The 20114-nt window shown below is 42.7% G+C and overlaps 1 protein-coding gene across 1 annotated transcript; it reads left to right on the top strand.

The window, feature by feature from the left end:
- The first annotated feature begins 3439 nt into the window (after positions 1–3439).
- On the top strand, positions 3440–19709 carry LOC139387920 (sodium/glucose cotransporter 1-like). Its single transcript, XM_071134300.1, has 14 exons — positions 3440–3677; positions 6612–6683; positions 7218–7322; positions 7610–7669; positions 7770–7874; positions 8036–8141; positions 10295–10375; positions 10576–10787; positions 15083–15326; positions 15804–15954; positions 16095–16263; positions 16525–16740; positions 16881–16986; positions 18642–19709. Exons 1-14 carry the CDS (start codon positions 3546–3548, stop codon positions 18854–18856), a joined length of 1974 nt encoding a protein of 657 aa, XP_070990401.1. The 5' UTR covers positions 3440–3545; the 3' UTR covers positions 18857–19709.
- The last annotated feature ends 405 nt before the right edge of the window (positions 19710–20114 follow it).

Here is a 20114-nt window from a genome sequence, read left to right as displayed (position 1 = left end):
GAGGCATGCATGAGAGCATCAGCTGTTTCAGACGACTGTGTGATCACGCTCTCCATAGCCGACGTCAGAACTTTTAACAGGGCAACATACACAAGGTTGCGGGGCCAGACGGATTACCAGGACTTATGCTCTGGGCATGTGTTGACCAACTGGCAGGTGTCTTCACTGACATTTTCAACATGTCCATGATTGAGTCTGTAATACCAACATGTTTCAAGCAGACCACCATAGTCCCTGTAACCAAGAACACAAAGACAACCTGCCTAAATGACTACAGACCCGTAGCACTCACATCCATAGCCATGAAGTGCTTTGAAAGGTTGGTAATGGCTCACATCAATACCATTATCCCAGAAACCCTAGACCCACTTCAATTTGCATACCGCCCCAACAGATCCACAGATGTTGAAATCTCTATTGCACTCCACACTGCCCTTTCCCACCTGGACAAAAGGAACACTTATGTGAGAATGCTTTTCATTGACTACAGCTCAGCGTTCAACACCATAGTACCCTCAAAGCTCATCACTAAGCTAAGGATCCTGGGACTAAACACCTCCCTCTGCAACTGGATCGTGGACTTCCTGATGGGCTGCCCCCAGGTGGTGAGGGTAGGTAGCAACACATCTGCCATGCTGATCCTCAACACTGGAGCTCCACAGGGGTGCGTGCTCAGTCCCCTCCTGTACTCCCTGTTCACCCACGACTGCATGGCCAGGCACGACTCCAACACCATCATTAAGTTTGCAGACGACACAACAGTGGTAGGCCTGATCACCGACAATGACGAGACAGCCTACAGGGAGGAAGTCAGAGACCTGGCCGGGTGGTGCCAGAATAACAACCTATCCCTCAACATAACCAAGACTAAGGAGATGATTGTGGACTACAGGAAAAGGAGGACCGAGCACGCCCCCATTCTCATCGACAGGGCTGTGGTGGAGCAAGTTGAGAGCTTCAAGTGCGTTGGTGTCCACATCAACAACAAACTTGAATGGTCCAAACACACCAAGACAGTCGTGAAGAGGGTACGACTAAGCCTATTCCCCCTCAGGAAACTAAAAAGATTTGGCATGGGTCCTGAGATCCTCAAAAGGTTCTACAGCTGCAACATAGAGAGCATCCTGACTGGTACGGCAATTCCTCGGCCTCTGACCGCAAGGCACAACAGAGTGTATTGCGTACGGCCCAGTACATCACTGGGGCTAAGCTGCCTGCCATCCAGGACCTCTCCACCAGGCGGTGTCAGAGGAAAGCCCTAAAAATTGTCAAAGACCCCAGCCACCCCAGTCATAGACTGTTCTCTCTACTACCGCATGGCAAGTGGTACCGGAGTGCCAAGTCTAGGACAAAAAGGCTTCTCAACAGTTTTTACCCTCAAGCCATAAGACTCCTGAACAGGTAATCAAATGGCTACCCGGACTATTTGCATTGTGTGCCACCCCCAACCCCTCTTTTTACACTGCTGCTACTCTCTGTTTATCATATATGCATAGTCACTTTAACTATACATTCATGCACATACTACCTCAATTGGGCTGACCAACCAGTGCTCCCGCACTTTGGCTAACTGGGCTATCTGCATTTTGTCCCACCCACCACCCGCCAACCCCTCTTTTACGCTACTGCTACTCTCTGTTCATCATATATGCATAGTCACTTTAACCATATCTACATGTACATACTACCTCAATCAGCCTGACTAACCAGTGTCTGTATGTAGCCTAGCTACTTTTATAGCCTCGCTACTGTATATAGCCTGTCTTTCACAGTTGTTTTATTTCTTTACTTACCCATTGTTCATTTCACTGTAAGGTCTACACCGGTTGTATTCGGTGCAGGTGACAATATACTTTGATTTGATTTGATCCTGTGCAGGTGTTGTTACACGTGGTCTGCCACCTCGAGGACGATCAGCTGTCCGTCCTGTCTCCCTGTAGCACTGTCTTAGGTCTCACAGTACAGACATTGCAATTTATTGCCCAGGCCCACATCTGCAGGCCTCATGCCTCCTTGCGGCATGCCTAAGGCACATTCACATAGATGAGCAGGGACCCTGGGCATCTTTCTTTTGTGGGTTTTCAGAGTCAGTAGAAAGGCCTCTTTAGTGTCCTACGTTTTCATAACTCTGACCTTAACTGCCTACCGTCTGTAAGCTGTTAGTGTCTTAACGACCGTTCCACTAGTGCATGTTCATTAATTGTTTATGGTTAATTGAACAAGCATGGGATGGAGATCTGTGGATTTTGGGATTTTTACGAATTATCTTTGAAAGACAGGGTCCTGAAAAAGGGACGTACATTTTTTTGCTGAGTTTGTAAGGAAAATCAGTCAATTTAAATGAATAAAGTAGGCCCTAATCTATGGATTTCACATGATAGGCCCACCAACTGGAGAGCTAGGCCAAGCAGAATTAGTTTTTCCCTACGAAAGGGCTTTATTACACACAGAAATACTCCTCAGTTTCATCAGCTGTCCAAGAGGCTGGTCTCAGACCATCCCGCAGATAAAAAAAAGCCGATGTGGATGTCCTGGGCTGACGTGGTTACACGTGGTCTGCGGTTGTGAGGCCACTTGGACGTACTGCCATTCAAATATCTGGCAATTGTTCTGGTGGACATTCCTGCAGTCAGCATGCCAATTGTACTCTCCCTCAAAACTTGAGAAATCTGTGGCATTGTGTTGTGTGACAAAACTGCACATTTTAGAGTGGCCTTTTATTGTCCCCAGCACAAGGTGCACTTGTGTAATGATACTGTTTAATCCATGTATTGATATGCCACACCTGTCAGGTGGATGGATTGTCTTGGCAAAGGAGAAATACTCACTAACATGGATGTCAACAAATTTGTGCACAAAATTTCATCAAAATAGTCTCTTTGTGCTTATGGAACATTTCTGGGATCTTTTATTTCAGCCCATGAAACATTGGGATCAACACTTTACATGTGGCGTTTTTATTTTGGTTCACTATATTATTATTACTACTACTATAGTTTCATATTAAACATATCCTACTAAAACAAATAAATCCTTCATAATTGTTTTTCTATCAGAAACCCACCATATGCTCTTTCTCCCAGGAGTCCTCAATTCAGCCGGTGCCACAGCACTGTCATAGTTTACTTATCTACCAAGAGTTTGATCAAACAGCCCTTTCCATTACGACTAGGGTTAGTGTAATTCTGATAGTGGAGTGATATGCTTCCCAAATTGTTTCTTTCCTCCAAGTATTTCCTGTTCAGTTGATCATTAGTTACCCTTTGTTTGCCATTAAACACATTCTTTGATTTCTGACACGTTTGTGAACAATTCAAACATTTATTAATTTACTGCAATGCACACACGCATTGGCAGGCAAGCTGACACACCTTTTCATGGCCTCTAACACAATATTAACCAGCAACACACACACACGCACGCACGCACACACACAAACACTTATACCTACCTTTGGGGTCAGTGGTACAGAAGCAACAGTAAAGGACAGAATCTTCATCAACACACCTGTCCTCTGGTCACCTCTGCAGCTCGAAGCAGACAAAATGACAAAGGATTATTCTGGGTTCCCCTTAGTTAGGAATGTGTTTAACAATGGCACGGTGGCACTCAACAACCCGGCCGATATCTCCGTCATTGTAATCTACTTTTTGGTTGTCTTGGCAGTCGGAGTATGGGTGAGTTTCTTAGTCTTTCCATTGACCAGTCTGCAAACTCTTAAACAAATCTGTGTCTATGAATAGTTAACCCCTCAGCAATGATAAAGAGATGCATGGCATGGTTTTCGTCTAATCTGAAGAAAAATTGGTTGTTTTCTCTATTCTGAATACGTTAAAGTCCAAGAAACCTTATTAAAAACCAGTGGAGGCATCTGGATAGTGTTTCCTTCTGAATGATAATATGACAAAGTCTTTTAGATGTACAAAAGTAAAATATGAATTATTATATATCATTGTTATATTGTTTCAGCTATGTGTGGAGAGTAGATGTGCACACATACATACAGTACTAACTACTAGGGCTGTCAAACGATTAACACATTTAATCGAGTTAAACGCAGCATTTGCTAGGATTAATCACGATTGATCAGAAATTCAGAATTTGCTCAATTTGAGCTGTAATTTAAGATTCTTTTATACAAAAAAACATTGCAAGAATACTGACGTCTTGATCTTGTCCAAAGTACCAGTTATTAAAATCAGGTAAATTGATAATACACACTTTCTTTCACTTCAATAGCAGTTTGTTTTGAATTGGCATTGTTGTTTTTAGCTGTAGGACTATATACACTACCATTCAAAAGTTTGGGGTCATTAAAATAACATCAAATTGATCAGAAATACAGTGTAGACATTGTTAATGTTGTAAATGACTATTGTAGCTGGAAACTGAAGATTGTTAATGGAATATCTACATAGGCGTACAGAGGCCCTTTATCAGCAACCGTCACTCCTGTGTTAATCCAAGTTGATCATTTTAAAAGGCTAATTGATCATTTAAAAATACTTTTGCAATTATGTTAGCACAGCCGAAAACTGTTGTGCTAATTAAAGAAGCAGTAAAAATGTCCTTCCTTAGACTAGTTGAGTATCTGGAGCATCAGCATTTGTGTGTTTGATTACAGTCTCAAAATGGCCAGAAACAAAGAACTGTCTTTTGAAACTTGTCAGTCTATTCTTGCTCTGAGAAATGAAGGCTATTAATTTCCGAAAATCTCGTACAATGCTGTATACTACTCCCTTCACAGAACAGCGCAAACCGTTTCCAACCAGAATAGAAAGAGGAGTGGGAGGCCCCGGTGCACAACTGAGCAAGAGGACAAGTACATTAGAGTGTCTAGTTTGAGAAACAGACGCCTCACAAGTTCTCAACTGGCAACTTCATTAAATAGTACCCGCAAAACACCCGTCTCAACATCAAAGGTGAAGAAGCAACTCCGGGATGCCTGCCTTCTAGGAAGAGTTCCTCTGTCCAGTGTCTGTGTTCTTTTGACAATCTTAATCTTTTCTTTTTATTGGCCAGTCTGAGATATGGCATTTTCTTTGCAACTCTAGAAGGCCAGCATCCCGGAGTCGCCTCTTCGCTGTTGACTGGTGTTTTGCGGTACTATTTAAAGAAACTGCCTGTTGGGGACTTGTGAGACGTCTTTAACTAGACACTCTAATGTACTTGTCCTCTTGCTCAGTTGTGCACCGGGGCCTCCCACTCCTCTTTTTATTCTGGTTCAGCTGTGCTAACATAATTCTGGTTCAGATATGCTAACATAATTGCAAAATAGTTTTCTAATGATCAATTAGCCTTTTAAATTTTTTTACTTGGATTATCTAACACAATGTGACATTGGAACATAGGGGTGCTGATAATGGGCCTCTGTACGCCTATGTAGATATTCCATAAACAATCTTCAGGTTCCAGCTACAATAGTCATTTACAACATTAACAATGTCTACACTGTATTTCTGATCAATTTGATGTGATTTTCTTTCAAAAGAAGGACATTTCTAAGTGACCCAAAACTTTAACAGTAGTGTATTATGTATTTTGGATGTTTGCAGTGTATTTGGAACACTTCCAGACAATGTGATTAATTAAAATGCCCACAAACCTCCCTGGTCTCTGTGGTTGAATCTGTGTTTGTAATTCACTCCTCGACTAAGGGACATTACAGATAAATGTATGTGTGGGGTACAGAGATTGTATCTGTGGTGTACAGAGTAGTCATTCCAAAATCATGTTAAACACTATTATTGCACACAGAGTGAGTCCATGCAACTTATTATGTGAGTTGTTAAGAAATGTTGTACTCCTGAACTTAGTTAGGCTTGCCATAATGAAGTGGTTGAATATTTATTGACTGAAGATATTTCAGCATTTAATTTCTATTAATTAGTAAACATTTCTAAAAACATAATTCATAAACATCTAAATTTAATACATTTTAAATTCAGGCTGTAACAATTATTTTAGGGAAAAGTCAAGGGGTGAGAATACTTTCAAGGGGTGTGAATGCTAATCTCCACTGTTGGAGGTTAGCATTGGTAATGGTGAGACATTGGCATGCTTTGGGTACATTATCTTTGTGCCTCTAACGTTCTCACTCATTATTTACGATTATCTGTAATCATGGTAGCATCCACATCAATGTAGAAGTGGTCACAAACATATTATATTATTTGTTTACAATAGAAGTGATGCAGTCATTGCGTGCTAGGAAAATGGGACCAAATACTAAACGTTTGACTACTTTACTACACTAATTTGTCCAAATACACGACACCTTCAAATGGAGGGACTCGATACATACTGTGCTTTCATTTCTAAACGGTAGAACAGATATGTATGAAAATACCCTCAAATAAAAAGTTATATTCTGTACTGTCCCCTCATATGAAACATTTCATCTCAAATCCAAAATGCTGTAGTATAGAGCCAAATTAAGTGTTTTAGCTCCATTGTCCAAATAAATAGAGGAGGGGGGGGTGTACCTCTCCAGTTATATATAACTGAAAGAGGTGCTAACTACTGTATTCATGTAACCACAAGGTTATTGATCCCTGGCACATGGATATAGTATCTCAAAACAACTCAATGATCCCGTCTAACCTTTGCAGGCTATGGTGAGCACAAACCGAGCCACAGTAGGGGGATTCTTCCTGGCAGGAAGAAGCATGGTGTGGTGGCCTGTGAGTAAAAGTCTTCTCTCAGGACAGTTTATTACATATTATCTCAATAATACATTATGACATTCGAATGCATCCGTCTCTCTCTACTTTGCTGGCCACTGTTTGTGACCCTGGCCCATATTTGGAAAGACACACCATGTTCTCCTGAACTATCCCAATACTTGCCTGCATTGGAAATGTCCAGCTCATATTTAAATCAGAAAAAAACATGTTTTTATGTTTTATCTTGTTGCATTGGAGGTCCACAAATACCATACCTTTCATTTTAGACTGATCGGTTCCCAACCACCCAATAATTTTACCATGACACATAGTGCCTAACTTAATTTCCTTCTATGGAACTATGGACTATGGACTTGGCAACCCTTATCCCTGTTATCCTACATGGCATGCCCTTTGCTGTTGTAAATGTTCTCTTATGAATGAAGTGCTCCTCAATGACCTTCCATATCCAAATACTGTGAAATAATATAACTACTTTCTGTATAAATTGATCATGAACATTCCTCTGTCCTTCTTCTATCCCCTTTCCAGATTGGGGCATCTCTCTTTGCCAGCAACATTGGCAGTGGGCATTTTGTCGGCATTGCAGGGACTGCGGCTGCAGCTGGAATTGCCATTGGTGGATTTGAATGGAATGTGAGTGGCAACGTCTAAAGTAAATACCATGATAACCTCTTATGCAAACATCATCATAAAGTCTGACATCTGATATTATCACTCATCTCCATCTTTATTGCACTTTAATTGTATAAAAGGTGATAAATAAATGATCTATACATTCTGGGTCCGATACGCCTGTAGGTTATTGTGTCGATCGATACTTGAGCACAGCAGTGGATAAAAGCAGTAGCACGTCTAGTAAAAAGGTTAATCTGTCATTTCATGAATTCCCCATCTGAGCCCTTAGAATATGTGTTTTTCAGGCCCTTGTGGTGGTGATCCTTCTTGGATGGCTCTTTGTGCCCATTTACATCAAAGCTGGGGTGAGGACAACCTTTTGTGTTATTAGAGGTGAATTACCATTTTACCAAGCCATTTCAAGTGCTATTCTAACGTGTAATCACGTATACTGGATGTGTTTAGGTCGTGACCATGCCAGAGTACTTGAAGAAGAGGTTCGGAGGGCAGCGCATCCGCATCTATCTCTCAGTGCTCTCACTCTTCCTCTATGTCTTCACTAAGATCTCAGTAAGTTCCTCATATCTCTGTTCATTGTATATCACTGATGTTCAGTCCGTAAAAAATGACTAGGCATGTACAATACCCCCATTTAGTCCATATAAACCCTTCCGTTGTCCCATTGATAAAAACTCTCTCCTCTTTCTTTTCATTCTCTCTCTCTCTGTCAGGCGGATATGTTCTCTGGAGCCATCTTTATTAACCAGGCTCTGGGGCTGAATATCTACCTAGCTGTGGTTCTCCTACTAAGTATCACTGCTCTATACACAGTCACAGGTATACAGTACTTATGTATATGCTCCACTTAGTGGTGGCTAGTGGCACTTTAAATGGGGAGGATGGGCTCATAGTAGCTGGAGTGGTACTCCCTCACCAGCCTCCTTTGTCACTTACTGTATATACTATATAACTGCATATATAACAGCAATATATAACTAATTCACTGAGAGGAGCCCTAGATCAACTGTGTCCCTGTAAACCAATATGGAGCTCATACCTGTAACGCTAACTGACCATGGCGTCCTATATGGCTGTATTTGAGTCTTTATAACAAGCCATGTCTGATGACACATATGGCCTCCTCCAAGGCTGTTTATCTCCTGTGCATCATGGGTAATTAGCCATACTCCCTGACATAACTTTTTGTTCTACACTGTAATGATGCATTAATGCCTGGAGTTCACTGGTAGGCCATCCCAGACTGTCTCTGTATAGCAGGGTTTCCCAAACTCGGTCCTGGGGCCTCCCATGGGTGTATGATTTGGTTTTTGCCCTAGCACGACACAGCTGATTCAAATAACCAACTCACCGGTACCTGAGTGGAGCAGCGGTCTAAGGCACTTCATCGCGATCTTGCGGCATCACTACAGCCTGAGGTTTGATCCCATCAGCCGTGACCGGGAGTCCTATAGGGCGGGGCACAATTGGCCCAGTGTCGTCCGGGTTAGGGGAGGGTTTGGCCGGGGGGGGGGGGGGGGGGGGGGGGCTTTTCTTGGCTCATCGCGCTCTAGTGACTCTTTTTAAAAATGATTTTAGCCCTTTTTTCCCCCAATTTCGTGGTATCCAATTGGTAGTAGTTACAGTCTTGTGTCATCGCTGCAACTCCAGTACGGACTCGGAAGAGGCGAAGGTCGAAAGCCATGCGTCCTCTGAAACACAACCCAACCAAGCCGCACTGCTTCTTGACACAATTCACATCCAGCCCGGAAGCTAGCCACACCAATGTGTCGGAGGAAACACCGTACACCTGGCGACCTGGTCAGCGTGCACTGTGCCTGGCCTGACACAGGAGTCGCTAGTGCGCGACGAGACAAGGATATCCCTGCCGGCCAAACGCTCCCCAACCAGGACAAATCTGGGCCAATTGTGCGCCGCCCCATGGGCCTCCCGGTCGCAGCCGGCTGCGACAGAGCCTGGGCTCTGCGATGCAGTGCCTTAGACCACTGCGCCACCCGGGTGGCCTTCTAGCGACTCCTTGTGGTGGGCCGGTGCCTGCAAGCTGACTTGGTTGTCAGTTGAACGGTGTTTACTCCAACACATTGGAGTGGGTGCTAAGAAGTGCGGCTTGGCGGGGCATGTTTCAGAGGATGCATGACTCGACCTTTGCCTCTCCCGAGCCCGTTGGGAAGTTGCAGCGATGAGAAAAGATCACAATTGGATGTCACGAAATTGGGGGTAAAATAAATAAATAAATAACCAACTCATCATCAAGCTTTGATTATTTGAATCAGCTGTATAGTGCTCGGGCAAAAACCAAAACGAGAACTGAGAGGGGGTCTGGGAAGTTTGGGAAACCCTGCTCTATAGGATTGGGTTTAGTAAACCCAATAGAGTGACTCACAACATCAAGTACTGTGATGCACACGTGACAAAGCAATCGTTTCGCACTAGAGTCAACAGTAAATGATGTGTGTACTATTATTCATTTTTAAGGGCCTCACTTTCAGTTTGCAAGGCAGCCCTAGCAAATGTATCTACTCTGTTATCATTGTGCTCATATGAATATCCTACTGTGTATTCATGTACAGCACTACTGAGGGGGAGTTATTACATTTTAGTCATCTAGAAAATTGCTCTGGATAAGAGCGTTAGTGTTAAGTGCCTTACCCAAGGGCCCATCGACCGATTTTTCACCTCAGTTCAGAGATTTGAACCAGCAAACTTTTCGTTACTGGCCCAACACTCTTAACTGCTAGGCTACCTGCCACCCATTGATTCTTTATGATACATAAACATCAAACAAGCAACTGGACCATTAAAATACGATCCCTTTTGACCATGGGCAATCATTACAGTTAAAAATAAAATATCACATTTATAGTGTAAACGAGTACTACAGGAGCTTTCCACAGCTTAATCATGTACAACCCTATATGAATAATGATTGGAATTGTATTGTGCTGTATCTCACTAAGTGTACTGTACCGCAGGTGGACTGGCTGCAGTGATCTACACAGACACTTTGCAGACCATCATCATGGTCGTGGGATCTTTCATCCTCATGGGTTATGGTAATGTCTCTTTATGCATCTATGTCCCTCATGCTGCCCGGTCCCTCTTTTCCAGTTCCAATAACGCCATCTCTCTTCCTCATTGTCGTCCCCCTGCTAATTATCTGGCCTCTCTCATTCCTCTTTCTACTTTTAGTTCATTGCTACTGCTAGTCCATCTGTGATCCCAGTTTCTAACCCTCTCCTGTTTGTCTCCTCAGCCTTCAATCAGGTGGGAGGTTATGAGAACTTCCAGGAGCGCTACATGATGGCCATGCCTACTCGGGCTGGGGTCAACATCAGTAAGAGATGCTACACCCCTAGGCCTGACTCCTTCCACATCTTCAGGGACGCGGTGACAGGGGACCTGCCTTGGCCAGGCCTGGTGCTTGGTCTCACTGTCCAGGCCACCTGGTATTGGTGCACTGATCAGGTAGCCTACTGCTCTGTAGGGAATTAATAAGTCTAACACCCTCTCTCCCTCCTTCATTCACAGGACAAGCACACACTCACGTTATGTATACACACACTATCTACCCCCACACACTAATTTGTGCATCATTATCATGGCCACTCTTTCCAAACAGCTCTAAGCTTGTCTTAACTTAAGTGACTACCTTATGAGGAGAGGAACACTTTTAGTTAGACACAAATGCGCTCCCACAGACTAAGATAAGATTAAAAGCCAGGCACACAGGTGACTATGAACAAAGAACAGGATGTTGATTCACTCAACCACTCACAAATGAGCACTCACTCACACACAGTAAATACACGAGTTGAAACAGCCTATTACATCAGCAGAACTCAAAGCTTCTCTTTTTTATTTTTTATTTTATTAAAACATACAATCTACCTGCAGTAAAGCTGCTCAACATTTACATAACATTCAGTCATCTAACACAGGTATTCCCAAACTGGGGTACGCGCAATGCTGTCGGGGGTACGCCAAATAAAAATGTGATTAACATACACACATATATGTATGTATATATATGTATATATATGTATATATATATATATATATATATATATATATACATGTATATATATGTATATATATGTATATATATATATATATATATATATATATATATATATATATATATATATATATATATATACACGTATATATATGTACATATATATATATATATATATATATATGTACATATATATATATATATATATATATATATATATATATATATATACACATATATATATATATATATATATATATATATATATGTGTGTATGTTATTATTATTTGGCGTACCCCCGACAGCATTGCGCGTACCCCATGCGCGTACATACATACATACATACATACATACATACATACATACATATACATTGGAAAATATAAATGTTATGACTGTTTGAAAAAGTGAAAAAAAAGACGTGTGTGTATGTATATGTATATACATATATATATATATATATATATATACATATATATACATATACATACACACACGTCTTTTTTTTCTTCACTTTCTTCACAACAGTCCATTTATATTTTCCAATGGGGCTATACATTTGGGTGAGGTTTTTTCTCTCGCCTAAGTAGACTCATTTCACTGCCAAAAATAAAATTAAACAATCTAGTGTTCAGCGAAATAACAACAAAATGTCAAATACAGGTAGCCGAGTCAAATAATTAATATCCAATCACATTAACCGTTACTCTCTCGCGGGAAACCTTCACTCTTGCGCAGACATTTAGAAATGAAACATGACCATTTGAAAGGAGTTTTTTGAGCAAGAATAAAGATGTGTTTCGAGTAGTAAGACGTGTATAAAAGCAACAGATACCATTAATAAGAAGGGTCTAGAAGCATTTTATATGGTGAGCTACCGAGTGGCTAGGACAGGCATACTATTGTGGAGGACTTAGTTCTTCCTGCTGTCGCGGATATGGCTGGGACAATGCTGGGGGAAAAGGCCCCCAAAAATATACAGACAATGTTTTCATCAAACAACACTGTTTCACAATGCATCAGTGACATGGCAAGAGATTTAACAATTACTGCTTCGCATACAAGCCAGTGAATTCTATGCGTTTCAGCTGGATAAGTCAACAGACGTGGCGGGCCTGGCACAGATCCTGGTATATGTTCATTACGTTTATGCGGGGTCAATTAAGGAAGACATCTTCTTCTGCAAACCAGTAGAAAAAGTACTGGACAGCTTTGTGACATCAAATGGACTTTGGTGGTCAATATGTGTTGGTGTCTGTACTGATGGTGCAAAAGCCATGACGGAGACATAGTGGAGTGTTAACACGCGTGCAAGCAGTTGCTCTCGACGCCACTTGGGTACACTGCAGCATCCACCGAGAGGCTCTTGCTGCCAAGGAGATGCCTGTCAGCTTGAAAGACGTTTTGGACACTACAGTGAAAAGCAAGACCCCTGAACTCTCGGGTATTTTCTGCACTATGCAATGACATGGGCAGTGACCATGTAACTCTTTTGCAACATACAGAAGTGCGTTGGTTATCAAGGGGCAAAGTACTGACATGTTTTTTTGAATTGAGAGACGAGCTTAAAGTTTTCTTTACCGACCATAATTTTCACTTGTCTGACAGCTTGCATGATGACGAGTTTCTCACACGACTGGCCTATCTGAGTGATGTTTTTTCTCACCTAGGATTACAGGGACTCTCCACAACTATATTCAATGTGCGGGACAAAATTGAGGCTATGATTAAGAAGTCTGAGCTCTTCTCTGTCTGCATTAACAAGGACAACACACAGATCTTTCCATCATTGTATGATTCTTTGTGTGCAAATGAACTCAAGCTTACGGACAATGTCAAATGTGGTATAGCGAAGAACCTGAGAGATTACTCAGTTACTTTCCCGAAACGGACAACACAAACAACTAGATTCGTCATCCCTTTCAATGTCCTGCCTCCAGTCCACTTTCTGATATCTGAACAAGAGAGCCTCATCGAAATTGCAAGAATTGGTTCTGTGAAAATTGAATTTAAATCAGAAGCCACTGCCAGATTTCTGGATAGGGCTGCGCTCAGAGTTTCTTGCCTTGGCAAATCACTCTGTTAAGACACTGATGCCCTTTGCAACCACATACCTATATAAGAGTGGATTCTCGGCCCTCACTAGCATGGAAACTAAGTACAGGCACAGACTGTGTGGGGAAAATGATTTAAGACAGACTCTCTCCAATACAACCCAACATTGCAGTTATGTGCATCCTTTTAAGCACACCCTTCTCATTTACCTGTGGTGAGTTATTCACAATTTTTGATTTACAAATAAGGTTTTAATACGTAAGATGGTTAAAATGATTGATTATTATTATATTATTTGTGCTCTAGTCCTATAAGAGCTCTTTGTCACTTCCCACGAGCCGGGTTGTGACAAAAACTCACACTCATTCTTATGTTTAATAAATGTATTGTACAGTGTGTGTGTGGCAGGCTTACAATGATGGCAAAAAACAGAATTTGAGAGTGCGCCAGGGTCAGTGACAAAGAGCTCTTATAGAGGGGGTACACAGCTGGAGGTTGAATTATTGAAGGGGTACGGGACTATAAAAAGTTGGGGAACCACTGATCTAACAGACTCCCATCCATAGCGACCCACAGAGGCAACCAGGGTCATCGTCCTGCCCAAGTCAAAACGGGGACCCAAACCAGCGACCTAAAGGCCACCGGCCCAAGCTCCCAACCGCCAGGCCACCAACATCCCTCCAGTTTCCAGAGAGGTGCCCATCAACCATCCGAGAGACCGTCCTTGTCAATCAAACATATGTTTTTGTTTTGTTTATTTTTACTTTTATCTTTGACCTTCATTCTATCCCCTGCACAGCAACTCCACTCCCACTTGTCCCAAGTTCCATATCCCAACCCTCAGCTTTCCTCAGCCCATCCCACCTATCTTTCAAATCTTATCTTAGTTTATGTTTGTCTAATTCCTATCTGATTCCCCCACTTGGCTGAGGCTCACATGCATTCTACTGTGCTCAGCAATTTTGGTCATGTTTGGAAAGGAAAACATTTAATTTGATGAATATTTCAACTAGAAAAGCTGCATAGTGGGCCTCTCGAGTGGCGCAGTGGTCTAAGGCACTTCACTGCAGTAGTAGAAGCGTTATTACAGACCAGAGTTCAATCCCAGGCTGTGTCGCAGCCGGCCGTGACTGGGAGACCCATGAGGCAGCGCACAATTGGCCCAGTGTTGTCTGGTCTAGGGAGGGTTTGGCCGGCCGGGATGTCCTTGTCCATTAGGCTCTAGCATCTTTAGTGGCAGGCTGGGCGCATGCACTCTGACTTTGGTCGGCAGTTGTATGATGTTTCCTCTGACACATTGGTGCAGCTGGCTTCTGGGTTAAGTGAGCAGTGCGGCTTGGCATGGCCGTGTTTTGGAGGACGCATGGCTCTTGACCTTTGTCTCTCCTGAGTCCATACGGGAGTTGCAGCGAAGGGACAAGACTAACTACCAATTGTGGAGAAAAAGGGGTAAAAAGTACAATAAAGAAGTTGCATAGTGCATACACATTTGTGCCTGTCAGTAGATCTGTGTTTGTATGGAAGTAAACCCGTTTTTTCCCTCTCTTGATATGGATTCTTGGCATATTCAAGCAATACAGCGGCACCATACTTACAGAGTTCTGTATGCTTTGACCATGAAAACTGAGCCTTGAAGATTCAATCCATCACCTCTAGTCACTGGAGGCCTTTTTTCTCCCCTGTCCTCTAGGTGATTGTCCAGCGCTGTCTATCTGCCAAAAGTCTGTCTCATGTCAAGGCTGGCTGCATCCTGTGTGGCTACCTGAAGCTGTTGCCTATGTTCGTCATGGTCTTCCCTGGCATGATCAGCCGAATCCTCTACCCAGACGAGGTGGCGTGTGTGGACCCAGATGAGTGCCAGACATACTGTGGTGCCAGCGTGGGCTGCACCAACATCGCCTATCCCAAACTAGTGGTAGACCTCATGCCAAATGGTGGATAACAGAAGACGCATGTACAGATGTAGAATCTTGATTTGAGTCAGTTTGCTACAGCAGGAAAAAAATGCTGCAGCAACAGGAAAATGTGAATTATTATGTAGGTTATAATTTGACATTTTTGTATGGGTTGATACATTTTTCAAAAGTCGAAATTACAAACTTCTGAAGCCTTTTTAAACCGCAAATACACTACAAATGTATAATATCCTATGTCTGTAGTAATAATGACAGTCCTGGCACCACTACCAACACCAATACTACTGCTACAAATAGTGTACTATTGTACTAAATACAGTACTAGTCCTTATACCAGGACAATAGTTGTCTTCTACAACCTACCATCACATTTGTTTGTCTCTTATTCTTTATCTTTTCTCTTTTCCACACCTATCCACCTTCCCTCCCACCCTGTTCAACTTCTCATTACCTCCTCCCTGCTCTCTCTTCTTGTCCTCCCCCTCTCACCTGCAGGTCTGCGAGGCCTGATGCTGTCGGTGATGATGGCGTCTCTGATGAGCTCCCTGACCTCCATCTTCAACAGTGCCAGCACCCTGTTCACCATGGACATCTACACCAAGATACGCAGCTCTGCCTCCGAGAAGGAAAACATGATCGCTGGGAGGTACAGTAACACACACCTCTGCGTGCTCAAGTTCTTTGGAGTTAAATTGCTTTAATGCATACGGCACTATGCTAGTGTTTGTGTATGTTCATATTTTAGATAGATGGGTAAGATTGATTGTATTATCGTTGTCTGTAAAGGGTATTTATCCTGGTTCTGATCGGGGTGAGTATAGCGTGGATCCCTGTGGTCCAGTCTGCTCAGAGCGGCCAGCTCTTTGACTACATCCAGTCCATCACCAGCTACCTGACCCCGCCCATCGCAGCCACCTTCATGCTCGCCATCTTCTGTAAGCGTGTCAACGAGCCGGTGAGTCTCCATCTAAACCAAACTCCCTGTGATATAAACTAGTTTACTTTAGCTACTTGTTGTTTGAACTGGTTAACTTAACCTGTGGTCTAATGTAGTGTAGTTTATCTGTACTCTGCCAGTTTGGCTCAAAGATCCCTGGTTACCACGTTCACCATTTACTGTCTTGTTCCTGATGAAGTTTTTTTGTGTAATAGGAAGTTAACCATGAGAAAGTGTTGAGTAACAGACTTCTCTTCACTCTCCTTTCCCCCCCTTCAGGGTGTGTTCTATGGGCTTATGATAGGCCTGGCCATTGGCCTATCCAGGATGATCGCTGAGTTTGCCTATGGGACGGGCAGCTGTGTGGCCCCTACTAACTGTCCTGAGATCATCTGTGGAGTCCACTACCTCTACTTCTCCATCATTCTGTTTTGCATTTCGTGCTTGGTGATACTCACCATCTCCCTCATGACCAAACCCATTGAAGACAAACATGTAAGTTACAAATACCATACTGATTTTGTTATTCTTCCATCCGTGAATGCTAATTGTATAAAAACTCAGTCATTCTGCTATTTCTAAATGAACTTCTCCCCATTTGTTTGTCCCATGCCTCTACCTCCCTCCAACTCCAGTTGTACCGGTTGTGCTGGAAGCTGAGGAACCACACAGAGGAGAGGTTGGATCTGGAGATAGATGATTGGACAGAAAACCAAGAATCAGACTATATGGATATTGAAGGTAAGAGAGGTCTCTCTCCCATCTTCATCTGTTATTCCGTGACATGCAGTGCCTTCGGAAAGAATTCAGACCCCTTGACTTTTTCCACATTTTGTTACGTTACATCCTTATTTTAAAATGAATTTTAAAAAATCCTCAGAAATCTACACACAATACCCCATAATGACAAAGCGAAAAAAGGTTTTTAGATTGTTTTCAAATGTATTAAAAATAAAAAACAGAAATACCTTATTGGCATAAGTATTCAGACCCTTTGCTATGAGACTCAAAAAATTGAGCTCAGGTGCATCCTGTTTCCATTGATCATTCTTGAGATGTTTCTACAACTTCGATTGAAGTCCACCTGTGGTAAATTAAATTGATAGGACATGATTTTGAAAGGCACACACCTGTATAAGATCCCACAGTTGACAGTGCATGTCAGAGCAAAAACCAAGAAATGAGGTCAAAGGAATTGTCTGTAGAGCTCTGAGACAGGATTGTGATGAGGCACAGATCTGGGGAAGGGTACGAAGAAATTTCTGCAGCATTGAATGTCCCCGTCATTCTTAAATGGAAGAAGTTTAGAACCACCAAGACTCTTCCTAGAGCTGGCCGCCCGGCCAATCTGAGCAATTGGGGGAAAAGGGCCTTGGTCAGGGAGGTGACCAAGAACCCGATGGTCACTCTGACAGAGGTCTAGAGTTCCCATGTGGAGATGGGAGAACCTTCCAGAAGGTCAACCATCTCTGCAGCACTCCACCAATCAGGCCTTTATGGTATAATGGCCAGAAGGAAGCCACTCCTCAGTAAAAGGCACATGACAGCCCACTTGGAGTTGGCCAAAAGGCATCTAAAGACTCTCAGACCATGAGAAACAAGATTCTCTGGTCTGATGAAACCAAGATTGAACTCTTTGGCCTGAATGCAAAGCATCATGTCTGGGGGAAACCTGGCACCATCCCTACAGTGAAGCATGGTCGTGGCAGCATCATGCTGTGGGGATGTTTTTCAGTGGCAGGGACAGGGAGACTAGTCAAGATTGAGGCAAAGATGAACAGAGCAAAGTACATAGCGATCATTGATGAAAACCTGCTCCAGAGCACTCAGGACCTCAGACTGGGGTGAAGGTTCACCCTAAGTACACAGCCAAGACAATGCAGGAGTGGCTTCAGGACAAGTCTGAGTGGCCCAGCCAGAGCCCGGATTTGAACCTGATCAAACATCACAAGAGAGACCTGAAAATAGCTGTGCAGTGGTGCTCTCCATCCAACCTGACTGCTTAAGAGGATCTGCAAGGAGAATGGGAGAAACTTCCCAAATACAGGTGTGCCAAGCTTGTCGCTCCATACCCAAGAAGACTTGCTGTAATTGCTGCCAAAGGTTCTTCAACAAAGTACTGAGTAAATGGTCTGAATACTTATGTAAATGTGATTTAAGTTTTATATTTGTAATAAATTTGCAAAAATGTCTAATAACCTGTTTTGCGTTGTCATTATGGGGTATTGTGCGTAGACAATTTAATCAATTTAAGAATAAGTCTGTAACATAACAAAATGTGGAATATGTCAAAGAGTCTGAAGACTCTCCAAAGGCACTGTACATAGAAATGTTTTTATCACATCTACACACACGCACACATCCCTACTCATCCCTGTGTTTGTGTGTCTCTGCAGATCCCACAGAGGAGCCAGGCTGTTGTAAGAAGGCAGTGTTGAACTTCTGTGGTTTGGAAAAGTCGAATGCTCCCGCGTTGAGTGCTGAGGAGCAGGCTGAGCTGCAGAGGAAACTCACAGACACATCAGAGAAACCCCTGTGGAGGAATGTGGTCAATGCCAATGGCATTATCCTCCTGTGTGTCTGTGTCTTCTTCCACGGTTTCTACGGTTAAACATCTCCTCATCCTGGACCTCCACTGCCCTAGAGTCTGGACTGCCTAACCATAAATTTGAGCAGTCTCGTCTTTCAACCCTGAAATCCCCCCCAGACTCACAGGCCCACGATGCACTGTACATGGCAACCTCTCTTACACACCCTCCCTCTATCCATCATCTGGGGGCCTGAACTGTTTTATCCAAAACCCCTGTAACGTGGTCAATGCTACGACCGCCTTGGCTTCAAGATACCCTGCTCCATACCTGTATGACTGTCCTAGACCCTATCTGGGAGTCACAAAACTCCTTTGTTAGGTGTTCTTTGCTTTGTGGACTTTTACATTTTGTGTATGTACGATGAATGTGTAATGATGATAGTAATGAGGATGATGATGTTGATGGAGGATTTGAATAGGACTTAGTGTCCAATGGTATCCAATGTTTCTTTCTGCCCTTCATGAAGTTACTGTAGTTTGGTATATTGCAACCACTAGGTGGAGCTGCAGTATGAATAAACTTAAGATTGAACAGTATCATTACCAAGGTAACACTGTACGGCCAGTGGATTTAATGGCAATGAGACATAAAATGTAATGTAATGAGAGGACACATACCATATGCATGAGCATGCATGACATGTACTAACTTTGTAATCTAATTAATAATGTATTCCATCTTAGTTAGAAAAAAGTTGAACACTAACATATTTTTCAGAGAGGAAGGTACGCACAAACTCACACATTCGATCTCCTACCTTGAATCAAGCCTGGTTTTTGTGACGTTCTATCAAAGACAACATTTTTTTGCCATATTTAATCTTTTCTCTAGCTGTCATTTTGTTTTGCTACGTGCTAATGAATGATATCTCAAGGATGGAAGGAGCAGGGAATCTTCTAATTATTACTGGAGTAATAATTCACTCAACACACACACACACACACACACACACACACACACACACACACACACACACACACGAGCCATGACCCCCTGCTTGTCACAACACTAAGTGCACCTGAAGGACCAACAATGTAAAATGCCACGGCCAAGGTTGGTTTACACTCTGTTAGTGTAAGTATACCTGTTGCAAGAAGTATACCCTAACCCTAGACTGGTATTAGAGTTGTTCCATGTAATTTCAGCAAACCATGACACCCACCATCTCTGTTTCTAACTAAAGAAATTGTTAATTTAGTTAGAAACAGATAAAAGCATTCCTGCAACTTTAAGTTGTTGAAAATGATTTGAACTCTAAAATTAAGTCTTGATTGCACA

Source organism: Oncorhynchus clarkii, chromosome 29 (genome assembly GCF_045791955.1).
Source record: "Oncorhynchus clarkii lewisi isolate Uvic-CL-2024 chromosome 29, UVic_Ocla_1.0, whole genome shotgun sequence".
NCBI lineage: Eukaryota > Metazoa > Chordata > Actinopteri > Salmoniformes > Salmonidae > Oncorhynchus > Oncorhynchus clarkii.
This window is presented reverse-complemented; position numbering and strand designations above follow the sequence as displayed.